Raw genomic sequence first — 18,818 nt, forward strand, 5'->3', positions numbered from 1 at the left:
AAAGTGGGCACATCAGAATGTAGAGATGGATAGGAGTCAATTAAACACCACATCTGCTTTATGAATTGGTGTTGCTCTGATTTAATTCACTGACCCAACTGTCCAGCACTGAAAAATGCCAATGCAGGATCAGGGCAGTATCATGTGGCAGCTATAGGTCAGTTGTGTTGTGAAACTGCACCTCTTGAGCAGGCTTGACTTAGGAGAGCAATGAATATGCTGCTTCCAGGTGTGCAGAGCCTGACTCTCTTTGTAGGAGTGACCATTGCTTGTTTTTCCATGCAGGATTGTGTTGGTGTGCTCTCTGTACTACATCACATGCTGTGATTCACCTGTAGCAGGGTTCAGGAGGGCCTGGGGCATTTCAGCCAATGATTGGGACTGACAGCTTCTCTAGGAGAAAAAACCACAAAAACAACTTTTCCTGCAGCTAGAACAGAAGGAGTTGTTTTCTGTGAGCAAAGTAGAGAGATGCCTTGGTGATAGCTCGTCTTGGAGTGAGGGAGGCAGAGCCCTTTGGTGTCAGAGGGTGTTTGAATACAGAAGTGCAGACACTGAACTTGCCCAGGTGCTTCCTAGCACAAATAGCAGTGAAGAGACAGGCATTGTCAGCCCTGAATTCCCCTGGAAAAGGTCTGTTGTTTGGAGGACACCTGCCTTGTTTGAGCTCTAGGACCTGAAGGGCTTGAGCAGCAGGGTGAAGGTCTATCAGCTCAGCAGATGTCTGTCCTCTTGGTGGGTAGGAGTCTTTTTGTGCAAGCAGAGAGGTCTGTTTTCTTCTTAAATAAACTAATACATAAAATGGAGGAGAACTTGTTTGCTTGTACCCTTGTAGCATGACTTTAAATGTCACATTGCATACTCTGGTGGTGCTCAGGCTAGCACGGATTGTGCCACCGTTTGCCAAGAGTCCACGTAATGCAAGCAGCTCTCATGGAAACAGGGCCTGTCACTGGAGTTTTCTATCTCCCTCTCCACTCCAGCATGTAACTTTCTTCTCTCCAGTGAAGGGCTGGCAAAATGTTTTATATTTTCCCCCTACCCTTTGCTGTCCCAGTTTGCCTGTTACATTTGCTGTCACATTTGCAGCTTGTTGCTGCTTCTCCACCTCATTAAGGGGTATCTGTCTGCCCTGGGCTTCCTATTTTGCATTTCTTGTGAGGACCCTGATTGCAGTCTAGTGTGGCTCTCTGGAGTGGGGATGACAGTCAGGACTGCATGTGGGGCTTCCTTGAGCAGTTAAGCTACTCCAGTGCATTCTTGATTCCTTCCTCTCTGTGCTGTTGTAGCCAAGTACAAGTTAGTTTTTGGTACACCCATACTTCATTCCAGCTTTTGTATTGCAGATATACTGGCTGTGAGCATCATGTCCAGCAATTTAATGTGAATTGATTATCACTGGGATGTTGTACTGAGATTGTACAATTTTTATATGAAAATCATACTCCTAAGCAGAGGTGTGGCTTCCAAATGTGTAAAGTTTGACCTTCTTTTTTTCTTTTATTTTCCACCTAGGTATCACATGCTGTTGCAAAGCTAGTATTAGTTAGTTTCCACTGGCAAATCTCAGAGATTTTGGAAAGGTAAGTGTAAATAGTCTTATCTCATCTGTGCTTAGTGCTTTCCCTCCTGGCTAAGCAGAAATGCTCAGGGTGCTCCATAGGTATTTTTGGCAAGTGTCTTTGGACCTGGAAGAAGGAGACACAGCCCATTTTAGGGAGCAGAGGAAAGCTACTGATTTTTTGAGGCTACAGTGCCTGTAAGAAATTTTTAAGCAGGGACAGGGTAGTAGTGGTAAATGTCTTTCAGTTTAGGAATTATTATTATGCTAGGAACCCTCTAGATAGATTTATCTTAAATTTTGAGATAGCAGATTGACAGTGCTGCATCTATATTTATTTAATAAACATATGTTCTGCTTTGAACACAGGAGCCATAAATCATAAAGGAGCACTGACCCTCTACTGATGTAGTCTTTAGTAGTACATTCACACTGCAGTTTTTGTTCCTTTTGACCTTAAGTGATTTTTTTTTCCCAAGCTGGCCAGCATTTGGAGACCAGGGGAAGATAAAGTGAGAGATCTGAGCATTGCAGCTCCCTTGTTTGGTCAGTGTCACTGTAATTAACAAAGCTCTCCAGCTGATTTCAAAAAGAGGGTTCAGACTGAGCCCAAACGTATGTGGGAAGTGCATTGGGAGGCACTGCTGGCTGCAGCCCCACCACAGAACACTGGCTCAGAACTGAACATTGTCTGAAAATAGAGCATATCAGCTTGACTCATTCTGCCCAGACATTTTTGGCCCTGTAGCCAGCAACTTTATCCAGAGAATGTATGGAATATGCATCCTGTCTATGGATGCTGTTGCCTCCTTGGTTACCCTGTATCCTGTGAAAGCTTTTCCCTGGGGTTCAAGGAGGGTGAGATTCCTGCATAGCAGCTCTGGATGATCCTGCAGGTTCACTGATAAGGTTTAAACAAGAAGAAATTTGGGGAAGGGTTTACTTCTAAAGTGATGAATTTGCACATTGTTCTCCTGTTGATCTAGTCCTCAAACTTCTCTCTTGGTAAAAAATGAAATTGTCAAAAGAAGGTTTACTAGTACAATTAAGAAGTGCTGATGAGGAGGGAGGACTTACAGCAAGGGCACAGCAGTGATGCTGCTGTTTCTGCATTCAGTGAGATATAAACATTTGTCTGCAAAGGAAATCACAAACAGCAAAATGTGTTTAATTATATGGCTGCTGATAGACAGCTTCATATGCCCAAAGGGTGATAATCTGTCACAGAGTAATCACTTAAATAGACAATAGTCTGGAGTTAAGGTGATACTTAGCCAGGACAGCTTAATTTTACAGAGGAATAGGAGACAGTCCAGAGCCTCACTGTGTGTGTTATTGTGGACAGTGGCTTAGAACTGCTCTAGGAGTGTGGATGGAAAATCTTAGCTTAAAAATAATTTTTCAGGGGAGAGAGAAAGTTGTAGAAAAATATTTATCAAGATGTATAAGGGAAATGTTAATCCATTACCAGAAGTAGTATTTCTGGTTCTGAATAAACTCTCATAAGGTTTTGTTGAGAGGAGCTCAGCTCTCTGTATGAAGAGCCTCACACAGGAGACATTTCCACTTTCCTTGTGGAAACCTATCCTACTATTTGCACAGAGACAACTGTTTATTCAGGCAAGAAGGATCAATTTTAACGAAGCAAAATGTATTCAGAACTTGATTTGATCATTCTTCAATTGCCTTTTCAGGCACAAGTCTAATCCTGCCCAGTTGCTAGTAGAAGCTCGAGTTCAGCCCACCTCATCCAAACATGTAAGTATGCAAACCATCCCGTCTGTTCCCTTGGCAGACACCTCTGACCCCCCTCCTGGGGGATTGCATTACCAATGGCATCCTCTGCCAGTGTTAACCCTTTGCAAGCTCTGGTCTGACACCCTGATTCATTGCTGGGTTTATTTCTGAAATGAGAATGCATTCAAGAAGGCTCTAATATTTAAATAGCAGCTTTGCTGCTGGCTTCAGGTAGTGTTCAAGAATTACTTTCTTCAAGAAAATTAAGATCATTTTTTGGCACAAGTGATGGCAGACAATGGAAGGAACAGAGTGCAGGGGCTTGGCTGCCTTTTCCAATTCTGTAAAGACACTGAAAGGAAGTTCTGGCTGCACAGAGTGAGCAGAGCTTGTCTGTGTCTGGAACAGATTTTTTAGATTTTTTTTTGTCTTTTCTTTTACCTTTTTTATCTTTTTTATCTATTTGCACTGCTCAGCTCAGGGGTGCTTAAGCTAAATTTCCCAGTGAATTGTGTTGCTGCTGAGTCAGTCAGTGCTGATATTTGAACCAACAACTTGTTTTTTGTAGCCAGGGCTACACAGATCTTCAGATGCTTCCCACCCCCTTTAAATAGAAACTTCCTGTTGCATGCTTATGGATTTCATTCACAGTGGGTGTCTTGGTACAATGAAGAATTACCCTAGGAACACATTGCCATGTGTCAGATTATGGGTGATAAAATACTACATCTGGGAAGCATTCAGAGTTGTGGGGGAGAGGAGATCTTGAAAGCCTGGTTTGACATCTGTGCTCTCTTGTAACTAGTAGATAGTGAAAAAGTTAAGCTGACAGAAGTGTAAGCTTCATGGGCTCAAATTATCTGCTTAAAGTCCAGAAAAGAAAATCTTTCTTTTTCAAATCCTTGTGTTTCATCCTCCAATAGCTTTATGCTGTCTCCCCCATCAGTGAAATCCTCCACACATCATGCTTTAGTTTCCTTTGCATGCCTGCTGTATTTTTCTTGCAGCTGAGCCAGCTCAGTTGCAGAATAAGGCATTTGTTTAGTTGTTGCAGTGGGTGCTGCCTCCTCACACTCCATCTCATAAACAGCGTCAGTCTTTAGAAGTGGGCAGAGTTTAGGGAGAGGTTGGGGTCTGGCTTTGCTGTATCAAGCTCCTGCCAAGGACAGTAAGGTGCTCCTCTTAAGTGGGTCTGGAAAGCCTCAGAGACTCCAGTGGGTGGGATGTGAGCAGTGACCACCCCACACTCACAGAACTTGTCCTGCCCCACCCCAAACACACACTTTAGTTGTTTTGAGCTATTCATAATTTCTCCAGTCTGCTACAAACTGTGATTTTATTTTAGGGAGAAAGATGATATGGTTAAAAGGTTAACTTAAGCTTGATTTGCTAGGCAATTCATGACAGTCTGTGTGTGCTAGAGCTCTGTGCTTCAGCTTGTAATGCAGAATGATTCTGGGGACAGATGCTCCTAGTGAGTGTCTGTAGAGGGGCTGACCCTGTAGGGAGAAGCTGTAGAGGTGAGCTTAGGGAGGCAGTTGCAAGGGTTGGAAGTAGCACATGAGCTTTTCAGGCTGAGCAGCTGATCCAGGCAATCAGTGCAATTACAGACTCAGTGAATCTTGTTCTGGTCTGGAAGTGAGGCCACTTAGAACAAATTTGCATTACTTCGTCTTTGATGTGGCCATGCCATGAATCAAGCTCTGTCAGTCATGGTGCTGCTGCTCCACGTCTCCAGCACAGAGGTCAGCCTGGAAACTGATGGCAGGCTGGCACCAGCTCCTCCACCAGTAGCAAAGTGGATGCAAAGTGATTATATGACTTCTCTGTGAAAGAAAAAACTGGAACATAAACTGCAGCTGACAGCTTTGTAGAACCTTGGCTTTGATGATGCTGGGCTAGACCTAGTTCTGCAGGTCCCAGGGGTGAGTGGAGATGTGTTGAAGGCTGGATCTGTTGTCTAGGGATCAGCTCTGCACTACATAGGGGGAAACCAGACTACTTTCAGTGGTTTGGTGAAGCAGTAGCAGTTCTGCCTGATTTGAAACAAACCCTCTTAACCCTTTTCAGCTGAAGGGATGATGCCAGTTTTGCCAAATGTAGCATAGGCAGAAGATAGGAGATGGGAGGTGATAGTTTGTGAATTCCCTTTCCTCTCCATATAAACACTCTACAATTATGTCTTCCATTACCCTAAATTACTGTCTGGTAAAAGGGCACTGCTAAGTCTGTTTGCAGTGACAGCTGCTCTCCAGAGCCTGTGGAGATAGTCTGGCCCAGCTAACAGAGAATATCAGTAAATCCAGGGAAGGACTAACACAATGACATATTTCAAACAGTGACCAGAGTAAGAAACAGAAAAGCACAGGGGGGTTCTGGGCAGCACTAGAGGAGAGGCAGACACTCTTCAGTGACTGTCAGCTTGTGAGATGAGAGGTTCTTGAGAAGGACTGACTGTTTGGGGCAGTTCTGGCCTGGACCTCCCTGGAGACTGTTGTCACAGTGAGGGTGATGCAGGTGTGTGAGGATGAGCTGAAGATGCTCTGGGAGGTCTGGGATGCTCTCCCTGCACTGCTGCTGTGTCTCTCCCCAGGCAATGGTACATTCCTCCCACCACTGCGCCGTGTGCATGCAGTTTGTCCGCAAGGAGAACCTGCTGTCCCTGGCCTGTCAGCACCAGTTCTGCCGCAGCTGCTGGGAGCAGCACTGCACAGTGCTTGTCAAGGACGGCGTTGGAGTCGGTGAGTTCAGGCTGTGTCTGCCCCACTGGCCTGCTGATGAGTCAAGAGCACGACTGTAACAAGTCAAAAACTGCAAATCTGTTGAAGAGAATTTGCATCTGTGATGATGTACTGTTGCAATGCCCTTGGAGTGCTTGTGGATGCAAACATCTGTTCCCTTTGTGTTGGGGAGAAGCCAGTAGTTGCCAGAGTTGCTTTGGGCTTTTTCCAAGCCTGTCTTTCATGTTGGCATGGCAGTAACATGTAATTTCCTAATTTAAGTATCTGACCTTGTGAATACTGGCTGAAGCACTCACTGGTCCTGGATGCACATCTGCCCTGTCATTTTTTGGTGAAGACAGTTGGGCTTCAGCTTTTCAGCAGCCCTGGTTTGGTTCACAGTTGTATCCCTCTTGCCACAACAACAGATGGCACTGAGGAAACTGTGCTGAGTACTCTGTGCATTCACCCCTTAGTATGAGCTGCACTGTTCTGTGATGTTGCTTTCTCTTCTCAGGGGTGTCCTGCATGGCTCAGGACTGTCTACTCCGGACACCAGAAGACTTTGTGTTTCCATTGCTGCCTAGTGAAGAGCTGAAAGACAAATACAGGCGCTACCTCTTCAGGGACTATGTGGAGGTAGTAGATTTTTTCAGTTTTAAAATACCCTGGGTCAAATCACCAATGACTTGCAGAAATTTTGTTTGAAGTGTCTTGCATTTTTGATTAGAACTGCAGTAGCTGCAGCAAAATTGTCCTCAATAGACATGATGTGGCTGCTGCTGTAGGACAGCCTCCCTGACAAAATGCTCTAGCAGGTTGCCAAAGTAAATTCTGCTGTAAGGTCATCCACTAACTCCTTGGCTGGGGCTTCAGAATTCTCAGAGTGGTGCAGCTGAGAATTTCAAAACTTCAATCTGATTATTCTAGTCCTTCTTGTTCTTACATAAATATTTTTAGGTTCAGAAAAATAGGTCCCTCAACTTAGGGTAGTCCAGTTGAATTGGCTTGCTCAATTACATTTTATGTGAGTTTTTTTTGAAATTAAAGCAGCAGTTGTTAAGGTTAAATATGCAGGAGTATTCTGGGAACAGACAGGGAACACTAAAAAAGCAGCAAAACAATATGAAAACATGGTGTCACCTCTTCTCAATAAGAGGCCCTTTGAGAAGAAATGGCTACCACAGGAGAGCAGCTGAATAAATTCTGGGAGATAAGGAGAAGATGGAGAAAGAGCTCAACTGGAGTAAAATAGTTTGTTTAGTGTCATTGTGGGGTTTTGTTTGTTGTGCTTAGTTTTTAACCATCCATTTGAAATCCCTGTTCTAAAGAAGCTGTAAGTAACTAACAAACCTCTTCCATACTTGGAAAGGCAGGATCTGCTCTGATAGCCAAGACCTGGTGACACTTTCCACTCATTTTTAACACAAAATAACTGCTTTGTATGTTTTTGAGGGTAGGAATGGTTAAAGTTGAACAGATAATGGTCTCCTGCACCCAGTGCTGATCTCACTCCTTGCTGTGCCCACAGAGCCATTACCAGCTGCAGCTGTGCCCTGGTGCAGATTGCCCCATGGTCATACAGGTACAAGAGCCAAAGGCCCGGCGGGTGCAGTGCAATCGTTGCAATGAGGTCTTCTGGTAAGAAACAGAGAAGGTTACAGCTCACAGGGAAAGTCTGTGCTGTCCTCAGGGCCAATGCTTTTGCTTGCCAACAGTTTGGGTGTGTAGAAGGATCTGAAATGCTTTGCTAGAGTTGTTTGTAACTTGAGTTAGCCTGAGTAATTGGACACTTGTGATCTGACTTCTGCAGGTGGTCAGACGTCCCCTTGCTTCCTAAACTCCTGGGAACTTGGGTGTTCTGACAACCAGGGAGCACAGCTTGAGTAGCCAAGGGGTTACAAATCTACCATTCTCACACTTTGGCTAGGTTAAAAATTTTCCTACAGAGAAAGTGATTGATATAGATTCTGGTAGTAAACATAGAGTCCTTCTTGCTATCTGCTGGTATTAAGTTTGTTAAAAACATTTGACTCCCAGTTTAGAGACCCAGCTTTCTGGTATCTCCATGCACATGGCCCAGGGTATAAGCAGGTATTGTCAAGTTATGCTAATACAGGTGCCTGATATCTGCCACTGGGGTCAGGCTACTTGTAAGTGACTGGTCCACCCCAGAACTCTGTAGTCATGTTAGAGGAGACATAGGTGGGCTCTAGGAAGGGACAAGTCAGCCCTCAGACACATGATTTGTCAGGTGTGGGTTCACTTCCATCCTCACTCTGCCTTTACAGAAGAAGGGAGAACTGGAGTTCAGTTTTGGTCTTCACACTCTACTAATAGACAAGAGTATTTCCATCCCTTACTGGGCCCCCAGATTTTGGTCAGGAAAACCTCAATCCTTGAGTCATTTCCGTAGAAATTGATATGTTTTTTTCTTTTTTTTCTCCCCCCTTTTAAGCTTTAAGTGTCGGCAGATGTACCACGCACCCACAGACTGCGCTACCATTCGGAAATGGCTCACCAAGTGTGCAGATGACTCTGAAACAGCCAACTACATCAGTGCTCACACTAAAGATGTAAGGACAGGCACCTGCATGTTATTTCTTGTCCTCTAACCCTGCCTGGAAGCCAGGATAGAATTCTATACACACATAGCATTGTGTTCTTCTTTTTTTGCAGACTGCAAATCCTTACAGCTCCCTAGGGACTGTCAAGAAGCTTCTGTCAGAAGCTCCTGTCATATGTGAGCTAATTACATCCCTATGGCAGTGGTGTAACTCGACTGAGTGCCTTGGGAAAGCTTTGTGTGGGAGGCTCAGTGCCCTCCTGCAGTAAGGACCTGGTGGTCCTCATTCCAGACCTGGTGCGAATGTCTGACTGCCAAGGGTGCTATCCTCCCACAGGCAGAAGAATTGTGGGTACTTTGAAATGATCAGTGGAGATGTATTTAAAATGGAAGGAGAGGCTGTGCAAAGTCAGTACCAAATAAGGCTCCAGTGGTGTTTAAGCCTGCAAAACTTTGTGCAGTACTGTGAGCTGGAGGGCAAGGGAAAAAGTCTTGATTTGGCAAGGACTGCAAAATGGAGCAGTTGAAGTCTGTAAATTAGATATTGCAGTACTTCTAGTAGGTTTAGACCCCAAGACAAAGAAATAGTATTACATACTGTGCACACTAGCCTACCTACTATAGAATTGTTGTATAAATGTACTATCTTTATCCTCTAAATTACCTGTTTGAGATTGGAACTTTTGATGTCTTTTGAGCATTTTGTGGCCTGACTTCAAAACAGTTCTTGGCTACATTTGTGCTGCCATGGCCAGTGGCAGTTGTGACAGTGGTGATTAGCTGCAAGCTTCAGTTAAGTTAGGAAAGGGGGTACTTAGGTAGACCAGAGATTTCAAGCTCCCTTCCTTCTTTGGAGAAGGTGTCAGCATGGTGATGGTATTGTTTCAGCTATGCTTATTTGTAGAATTTTTATTTTATTGAGCACTATCCTGGCATACATTTTGCCTGACATGAAAATTTATACAAAGTAGCAAAGCTCACTTTCTCCTTTTTACCTATGTAGCCCAAAAAATGTATCTGGACACTCCAGGGTATCTGTGGAGTGGGGATATGTGCAGCTTTCCTGTGGTTGGGCAGATTCTCTGCAGGTAGCTGAGATATCATTTGTTAGTGGCTGATGAAGGCAAAATATAGTGACAATTATCTGTAGTCAAATGATACACTGTCATACATGAACTAATTGTGTCCCTGTGCCTGAGGAACTGCAGAGGGATAACTCAGCAAGACCTTCAGTTTTACATGGAGTAACAACAGTAAATTTGTTTTCTTGAGCAAACAGTCCAGTGCTGCAGTGCAACTTCCTGACTTTGCCTTTCTGCCATCTTTTAAGTGGAGCTGTCAGGAGCTGGTGGGAAGCAGGGTGAAAATGCTAATATTCTCATATGAGAATATTTCTCATACATGAATGCATATTTTTAAGAAAAAAAGGCAGAGAGGAATAATCACACAAGTGCTGTCATTCTTCAGAAGGCTGCTAGAGTTGGATCTAACAATTGTGTCTGTTTCCTCAGTGTCCCAAGTGCAATATCTGTATTGAGAAGAACGGAGGCTGCAATCACATGGTGAGTAATTCCCTGAACACGTCAAACCTCCCTTGTTCTAAGTGGAATTTTTTTCCCACACTTTCTGCTAACCAAATGCCTCTTGTCTCTTCTTTTTCAGCAATGTTCCAAATGCAAGCATGGTAAGTTTGGTTTGGAAGCTGTTTTCTCTGCAATGTTTGTCAGTGGTGATGATCCCTTCTCTTTTTTCATGATATTAAGAAAAATTGTGAACACAGGCTGAAATATTTTGTCCCTAGTAAAAGCTGAACAGGATATTAATTACAGATTTCTGTGTGATAGCTTTTTTTTTCCCCAATGGCTGTGTTCTCAGCTGAGTTCTGCAGTGCTGATTTGGCTTTTGCCCCTGACATGTCTATTGGATAGAGAAGTCTCCAGAATATTAACAGTGCAATCCATCTCACAGGAGAGCTTTCCATATAATTGTATTTTTAATCAGCTGAAAATATTGTCAAACGTAGCCATTTACTCAGGTCAGCTTAAGTCCTTCTGCTTAGTGATGGAAATAATGAGCTTCAGCTTAAACTGCAGGAGCTGTGAATTGTTATATGGGGCTGCAGATGTTGAACTTCTCAGTCCACTCCCGTGCAATTAGCAGCCTGAGTGTCTTTGGCCCATTGTGTGGGCCCTGTTCTTGCACTTACCTTTTCATGGCAGAATTAATTTCTGTTGCCTTGGAGTGAGATAACTCAGAGGGCTGAATACAACTAAGTGTACCACTAGAAACTATTGTGATATCAGAACCTTATTGGGAAGGTGATTAAAGATGACTGTCCTCTCATTTCCTTTGGGGTTCTTGGCAGCACTGGGTGTGCTTTGATGGAGCTTTGTGACAAGGGGGAGCAGGCAAGCGCCAAGATACCATGGTGACTTAGCACTTGAGAAGGCTGATGAACCTGGGAATTACAGTTTTCAGTCTCATTATCATAAGTAACACAGAAGGGATTCCATCTTAGTCTCCATCTTTTTTCCTTTGCAGCAGAACACTCACAGCCTCACTCTGAAATCAGAAAATTGCCATGTTTTGCTATTTTTATTATTGCTCTCTTTACTCTGCCTTCTTCCTATTTTAGCAGCTTCTAACTCGAAGTGTCATAAGCCAGTGACATCTGACCTGGGTTGTTCCCTCCTGGAGAGAACTGAGGGCAGGCTTTCTTTTGCATCACTTAGTTCACTTTTGGATCCAATTGTTTTATTCAGACTGAGGTTTGCATGGGGCAGTGTGCCCATGGTGGGGAGGGGGCAGCTCACAAAAGAGACTGACAGCCTCTTCTCTAACCTAGAGTGACAGTCTGTGCAGGGTGCAAGTGCAGTTCTGCCCAGTGGTTTTGGTGTACAGGATGCAGAGCTTCAAGATTTACTGTCCATAGTTGAATGAGAGGCTATGGAATTAAAATCTTCAAGACAGGCTGGTATTTTTGGCTCACTGCTGAGTTCTGTTTTGCAAGATGACACAGAACGTGTGTGTTTCTTGGCTTAGCAGAAATATCTGAACACAGATGGGCTCTGTCTCCTGAAGTTTTTCTTTCTCAGAGGTTTTTTTCCTGTGCATCACAGTGGGTTTTTTGCTGTTTTCTGCAGACTTCTGCTGGATGTGTCTGGGAGACTGGAAGACTCACGGCAGCGAGTACTACGAATGCAGTCGGTACAAAGAGAATCCTGATATTGTAAACCAGAGTCAGCAAGCACAGGCCAGGGAGGCCCTTAAGAAGTACTTGTTCTATTTTGAGAGGGTAGGAGACATCTCCTTGGCCAGAGCTGCTGTAGCCTTTTAATGCTCCCTGCCTGGTGCAAAGGTCATTGCCAGCAATCTCCGTGCAAGAAAGTGCCCAAAGAGAATCTGTGCAGAATTTTCAGGCCCTGTTGTTTTTCACTCAAAATCCTGCCCTGGAAGTCCCATCCAAACCAGTGATGTCATACCCAAAGCAATTTGTATTCACTCCTATATTTCCTTGTGCTAGAGAAAATCAGAATTATCTGTGTGCCACTGTACTATGTACCTGCAGGCTGAGTGCTGCTGCAGTAGATAGATATTGCTCCAATCATTTCCTTTCAGGACTGGGGAACTTCTGTTCCTTGCAGTACATCTTTATACAGATAAAAACTAAATAAATTGTACCATGTTCAAAGTTCCATTGACTGTAGCAAACTTTTTACTAAAATTTCACGTAATCACATTTTTTAAAGCTGCTATCAGAGCATGTCTGTCCACGCAGCAGGCTCCATGCACCTGGCCATGCAGAGCAACTCCACAGAAGTGTCTCTAGAAGAGAATGTGGTAGATGTTAAATACTGCTGCATTTCAGTTTCCCCATTAAAATGACTTTATTCTTCACAGCATGAGCCAAGTCCTGTAGTAAAATAAATGCCTTCATTCCTGGCTCTCCAGACCAACAGGCTTTGGGAAATAGCCATGTTTACAATGTGCACATGGATACTGGAGTTCACTGAGCCCATGTCAAGTGTTAATTTACTCTCTTGACCTTCCTATAGAAATCCTTTAAGTAGAGGAATCACCATGATTACATTTATTATATTATATTTAAGTCCTTTCCCACTTGTTAGACACGAGGTCACTGTGTGGCCAGAGGGCATTCCCACTCGGAGGAGCTGGGTTTGCTCCCTGTTCTTGCTGCTGTCAGTCTGTTGTCTGCAGCCTCTGCCACTTGCTTCTGGAGGTGCTGCCTTGCCGTTCTTTCCCACAGCATGTCTTGCCTTGCTGGACTCCTGCCCCACTCCAATTTCTGCTTGCTAGAGCTTGTGCTTTTACAGCAGTAGTACTCTGTTCTCATGCTGGTTTTTTCCTTTCCCTGTCTCCCCACCTCTTGCAGTGGGAGAATCACAATAAAAGCCTACAGCTGGAGGCACAGACATACCAACGAATCCAGGAGAAAATCCAAGAAAGAGTTATGAACAACTTGGGAACATGGATAGATTGGCAATATCTACAGAATGCTGCAAAACTACTTGCAAAGGTGAGTAATTGTCTCTTGTTTAGCACAATGAAGAGAATACATGCCAGAATGCTAAATTCATAACACCAAGTAAGGAAGGAAATTTAAGAGTTCTGGTTATGTGGGACAGTACTTCTGGTATAGGACATGAACAAACCAAAAATCATCTAGGAGTGACCTCTGTGAAATCATGCTCCACAGTACACAGACCTGCACGAGTTCTTCCAAGGAAGGTGTAGGAAATTCTACCAGGAAGTCTCCAGTTGTCAGGAGGGAGCTTCTTAGCCTGTAGTGGTTGCATAAATATGACTGTGCTGACTTCCAAGACTGAGACTCCTGTCTGTTTCTCTCTCTCTCCCTCCCACTCTTGGACAGTGTCGTTACACCCTGCAGTACACATATCCCTATGCCTACTACATGGAGTCTGGTCCCAGAAAGAAGCTGGTAAGATGCTCTGCTCTTTTGTTTGCTGGTAACTTTTTGGGGTATAGCTGGCAGCATGCTGGGCTGAATTCCAGAGCTGGGCAGTGTCTGAAATATTAGTCCTGAGTCTGAGGTAAGGACAGGATAAATAGGTGGGTTTGCACCTTTCTTCTTCACTTCAAGTCGACCAGCAGCTCTGTCCTCTTATACATTACATTATTTTCCCAGGGCACTTCACTGCACTTTCACTAACAAGCCATTTATCCAGAATGTTTTGAGGCTGGAAGTGTGCATTTATTTCTTGGTAAGATTTATCACAAAGCTGTGGGCCATATTTCCTGTGAAGAGCTGCTGGAGGAGAGTTTTTCCTTGGATCAGGGTGTAGCTTTGCTTTTTATTCCTGCTATAAGTTCCTTACTGGCTTGGTGCATCTCATGGACTGAAAAAGTCCAAAAACATTGAATTCAGGAAAGAATTTTTCTTTGACTCAGCTGTCCTGTAAAACCTGTTATAGAATCTTTCTTCATGGCATCATGTGTTCTCTAAGGCTGTGGGCAGATGTTCTCTTCTGGATCTGACTGCCTGTGGAACAAGTTGCTGCTCCCAGCAGTGGTTAACAGTCCCTTCACTCTGCCTGCAGAGCTACTTAGGAGAGCATCTTGTGACCTGTTTATGGCAAAATAAGCTGAATTAGGAGATACTTGTCACGTGCAGTGTTTTTAGGCTGACTGGGTTAATTTTGAGTGATGCAGGTTGGGGAGTGCTTACACAAGAAAAGCCCAGAAGGGGTGATCCCATCTGGGTGAAGGTGGATGAGGAGGAGACACAATCCTGCTCTGCCAGCACTGCTGACAGCAGGACACATTTGTCTGCTCCTCAAGTGTAATGAAACTGCTCCACTAAACCAGTTTCTTATTGATGTCTCTTATTTTGCTCTTTGCAGTTTGAATACCAGCAGGCCCAGCTGGAAGCTGAAATTGAAAATCTCTCATGGAAGGTGGAGCGAGCAGACAGCTATGACAGAGGGGTGAGTGTTCTGCTTGCTTGAGCTTGTGGGCCAGATTTTGTTTGTTGGGCTTAACACTTCTGCAGGAGCACTGAGGCTGTCAAGTGAGGGTTTGGGAAGCTAGATCCAGAAACCACCTTTAGCCAACAGATGATGTAGATGCAGAATGCTCACTGCCTTGTGGGAGAGGAGGGAGGGCTGCAGGGATTCCTGCAGAATTAAACAAGTCCCATGGAGCTCTAGAGGAGACTGCATGCAGCCTTCTGATGAAAAGTAGGTTTCTTAAGTGTGTAGCATTTTAGACAGAGCAGGTGCTGGGAAACTGCAGAGGGAGCCCACATAAAAAGGAAGAGGATCTGGGATCTTGTAATCCAGAGTGTGCATGAAGTGTGTGATGGTTGGTGCTTCTCAAGCCGGAGTTCGGTGTCCCTAAGGAAAATGAGGTCTTCTCCAGGGATTTTATGCTAACAGTTTGTACCTTCTCTTTTACCAGGACTTAGAGAATCAGATGCACATAGCAGAGCAGAGACGGAGGACCCTGCTGAAAGACTTCCATGACACATAAGAGAGGAGGAAGTGACAGTGCAGGGGTGAGAGCAGCAGTGAAGTGATGGTAGCTTCACTGGGATAAGCAGGCACTGCCTCTGGGAGAACACGGCCAAGGACAAAGCCACCCCTCCCCTTGCAAGTCAGACACATGCAAACACCACCTCTTAGTCCAGTTTGTTCTCTTATCTTTCTGTTTCTGTTTCTGCCAGGCTAGAGGCCAGAGCTCAGATTGGCATATTTCCTGGGCCATTTCCCTCCTGCCCTTGATGGTTTCAGAAGGGGAGGGAGTTTTTTTCTGAATGGCTGTTAATAGTGTTAGATCATTACAGTTTATGTAATTTTCAACGGTTGTACAATTATACAGACAAACCTTAGAATAACACAAAACCCTTTTTAAAAATAAATTGGCAGTGGAGTGTTTTTCCTTAATCTGCTTGTAAATTTAATGGGCTTTTCCCCCTTCTCCTTCTCCCTTCCTCTGACCCAAAAATCCTCCTAGTCATTGAAGGAGGTTAAAAAAATATCTCAGCTAGATTTTCCAATGCTCCTTTAACCAGGGCGTTGCAGCATTGGCATTGCATGAGGAGAGTGGCTGGTGTTAAGGGTGGCTGCTGCTGTGCCTGGCCTGACAGTACCAGCAGTGGCTGTGATTCAGTATGATCACATGTGACATCTCTTTTTTCTTGTAAGTCAGCTGTGCAAAATCCAGCTACACAGACAAAAGCAAACAGAGGAATTGTAGGGGACACACCGGGTTAACACTGGGGGATATGCTTGAGTTTGAGAGAAATTGAGAGAAATCAGATTCTGCATTTGATGAATTTAGGTCTTCCATGTAGATTTTTGCTTTACTTGTTTTTGTGGGGAGGATGTTGTATTGCCAAAGTGAGTGATGAGGGAGTAGTAGCATACAGTTTTTAATCAAGGCTTGGGGCTTTTGCAGAGTGAAAGAATCCATGTTATAACAGTGCCATGCAGCCTGATAAAGATTATTTGTGCCTGCTGGGTAGCATGGCTGAGAAAAATTGATCTCATTCATCAAAGTGAGACTAAACACCACTACATTATGAGGAGGAAAGATTATGTACAACACACTTCCTGGCACGTGTTGGCAATGTGGATGGGCACTTGAATACAGGTGCCCTGCTTGTGCAGAGCCTGCACCAAGCCAGGCAGAAAATTAACTAGCAAAATTAATTTATTTGTATATTAGTATTGATGCTGGTGGGAATTTATCAGAAAATTGATTGTTAGGAGCATGTGGAGCTTTTTTATTAACATTCTCTTTTCTAATGTAAAATATACACTAAAATAAAAATATGAAAAACCTAGTTCATCTTAGTAGGGGTTAACATAAAAAAGGTTACTTAAATGCTGACTCTTGCCTGTTTGCTACAAGAAGCAGGCCATATATTAGGATTTCACAGATATCTGTGTCACTTGCACCAGGAGCTTCTTGTTTGCAGCCAGGTGCAGCTGGAGTCTGATCCGAGGAAATTTTCACCTCTGTGGGGAACTCATGGGATTCTCTTCTATGCTGTACTTGGAAGTGTTGCCTTTGATGCATCCCTGTATTGTTCTTATGCAATGTCATTTGATAAAGATTAAACTGGAGGGGGGAAAAGTGCTAAATTCCTCGTGTCAGAATAAGCTAACTCTGCTGTTGGAGCCTCTTTCATGTACCTGAGACGTGCCCCAGGTATTTGCAGCAGGTGTAATTGGGCTCATAGATTTTATCAAGACTGATGCATTAGTTCAAACAAGGAGTAGCTGTCATAGGAGCTAATCCTGTGGCCATGCTTGTTGTACACAGCAGAAAATTTCAAACTGAGAGGCCTTTTCCTTCCTCCCTCCCTCCCTCCCATCCCTGGTGTGGGATCTATCCTCAGGGAACGAGGGGATGCACTGCGAGGAGCTGCTGGCCTTGGAGTGGGTGTTACAGCAGAAGCAGCTGAGGTAGGCAGGTTGTGGAGGGATGGCTGGAGCCAGGGAGCAGGGCAGGGGCTGTGGTTTCTGGGAGCAGCACTGCTTGCTGTGCAGGAAATCTCCATGGCCATGGCTCCTCACATTCCTGCTCTGTCCCGCTCTGGCTCCCCTCGAAGCTGGAGCTGTAGAGATAGATCTGGCCTTGCTCCAGCCACTGTCTCTTCATTTCATTCCTTACTCTGAACCAAGCAGCAGCCTCTCTGTGCCCTCCTCATGATATATCCTAGAGGTCAGTCTCTCTTCCTGTCCCCTTCCCAAATGATTGTCTTGGCATGCTGCTTCCACAGGAGGGGATAGTGGAGGGAGGAAGGTTTGCTGAGACCCAGCAGTTTGCAGTGAATACAACGAATGTTTGAACTATTCTTTAAAAATGTAATGTGCAAAGTACTGATTAGGATAAAAGCTGGTGTTCTTGTTGTCTAAACACATAACTATTTTAACACCTAATCCCTTTGCAGAGCAGGTATGTGGAGTTTCCTAATCCCAAAAAATTTTCACTTCTGTTACATAATTGTCCAGCTTTGAGCTAAATGAGAATGAGGTTTTGTCTCTCCTTCCTTCACTCCCTCCCTCTTCTATGCCCCCACAAAATATTTTGCTATGAATTCTTGTTTGTAGACAAGCCAGACCATATAGCTGTGGCGAGGCTTACTGAACAGGCTGCTGAGATGCTTGGCTGAGGAACAGTAATAAAGATTGCACAGTGCACCCACTAATTCTTTCAAATTTTCTGAAACTAGAGCTTTGTCAACAGTTCCATTTATTTTTAAACAAACCATCCTTCTGAAAATGGTGAAAGCCCTGGGTTGCACCCACAAAGCCTGTTGCCATACTCTGGGAAAACAACAGGAATTGCTTTTGCAGCCCAGGCAGGACCACTTCTGTGTTGGTGTTGTACAGAAAGCCATGGCCTTCAAGACAAAGCGTGCAGGGCATGGGGCTGCTGGCTCTGTGTGTAAGGTGAATGACACTGCTCAGGAGGTAGGTGACAGGAAGGAAATGAGGGTTCTCAACACCAGGAGAAAAGGCCATTTCCCCCTCTGTTATAAATACATGGCCTTCTTTGAGTTAGCAAGGTTATATGGTTGTAGGTAATAAAAAGTGGCTCAGGAGTCATTAATTCTGAGGTACAAGTTTCCCTTTGATGAGTTAACTGCTACAGACGTGGAATGTTTGCTCTCTTTTTTCTTTTTTTGCACTTGTTTCCAGCTCCTGCGCCAGCCCGACACCTCTCCATCCTTGCATCTGGTACTCTTTTATTTGGGCCTCGCTTGTGTTAGTGCATTGGCTGCCTCATCTCTGTTCGTCCTCAGGCTTCCCAGACTGTAACAAAACGTTTTCTACTGACACCATAAACTGCATGACTGCTGCCCCGCGCAGCGAAGTCTCTGTGCCCGCCCGAGGCAGCAGGAGGTTTCTGTACTATAGTCTTGCACTCTAAATTTTAGACTTTTTAAGCAGGTGAAAAATAGAACTTTATTTTTAAATGAGGCACTTGTTCTGGGAATTCCTTTCTCGGCCCCGGTCTGGTTGGGGCTGTGGGACAGCGCTGAGGTGTGTGGGAGGGCACAAGACTGCTCCCACGCCTCGCTTTTCTTCGCAGGCACCAGAGAGGGGCAGGGGCGGCGGAAACCGCCCGGGAGACGGTTGCCAGAGGTGTGCCCGTGGTTTATTTGAAATAAATTGTGACTTTCTAACTTCGGCAGTGTCTCGGCTGTTCTTATCGGTGCACGGGGAGGTGGGGGGGGCTCGCG

General features: G+C 44.6%; 1 protein-coding gene across 3 annotated transcripts in view; it reads left to right on the forward strand.

The window, feature by feature from the left end:
• The window catches only part of ARIH2 (ariadne RBR E3 ubiquitin protein ligase 2), a 33,853-nt gene extending 15,087 nt beyond the window's left edge, over positions 1-18,766 (forward strand). For 2 of the 3 annotated variants that reach the window (XM_005488366.4, XM_074550510.1), the window contains 13 exons: positions 1,516-1,583; positions 3,256-3,319; positions 5,892-6,039; positions 6,536-6,657; positions 7,550-7,659; positions 8,477-8,594; positions 10,096-10,146; positions 10,247-10,268; positions 11,728-11,879; positions 12,978-13,121; positions 13,476-13,544; positions 14,467-14,550; positions 15,023-18,766. In XM_005488366.4, coding sequence (XP_005488423.1) covers positions 1,516-1,583; positions 3,256-3,319; positions 5,892-6,039; positions 6,536-6,657; positions 7,550-7,659; positions 8,477-8,594; positions 10,096-10,146; positions 10,247-10,268; positions 11,728-11,879; positions 12,978-13,121; positions 13,476-13,544; positions 14,467-14,550; positions 15,023-15,094 — 1,224 coding nt within the window. In that variant the 3' untranslated portion in view covers positions 15,095-18,766. The remainder of the gene's footprint in view (positions 1-1,515; positions 1,584-3,255; positions 3,320-5,891; positions 6,040-6,535; positions 6,658-7,549; positions 7,660-8,476; positions 8,595-10,095; positions 10,147-10,246; positions 10,269-11,727; positions 11,880-12,977; positions 13,122-13,475; positions 13,545-14,466; positions 14,551-15,022) is intronic. The other variant, XM_014268078.3, reaches the window with a different exon arrangement.
• The last annotated feature ends 52 nt before the right edge of the window (positions 18,767-18,818 follow it).

This window comes from Zonotrichia albicollis, chromosome 12 (genome assembly GCF_047830755.1).
Source record: "Zonotrichia albicollis isolate bZonAlb1 chromosome 12, bZonAlb1.hap1, whole genome shotgun sequence".
Taxonomy (NCBI): Eukaryota; Metazoa; Chordata; class Aves; order Passeriformes; family Passerellidae; genus Zonotrichia; species Zonotrichia albicollis.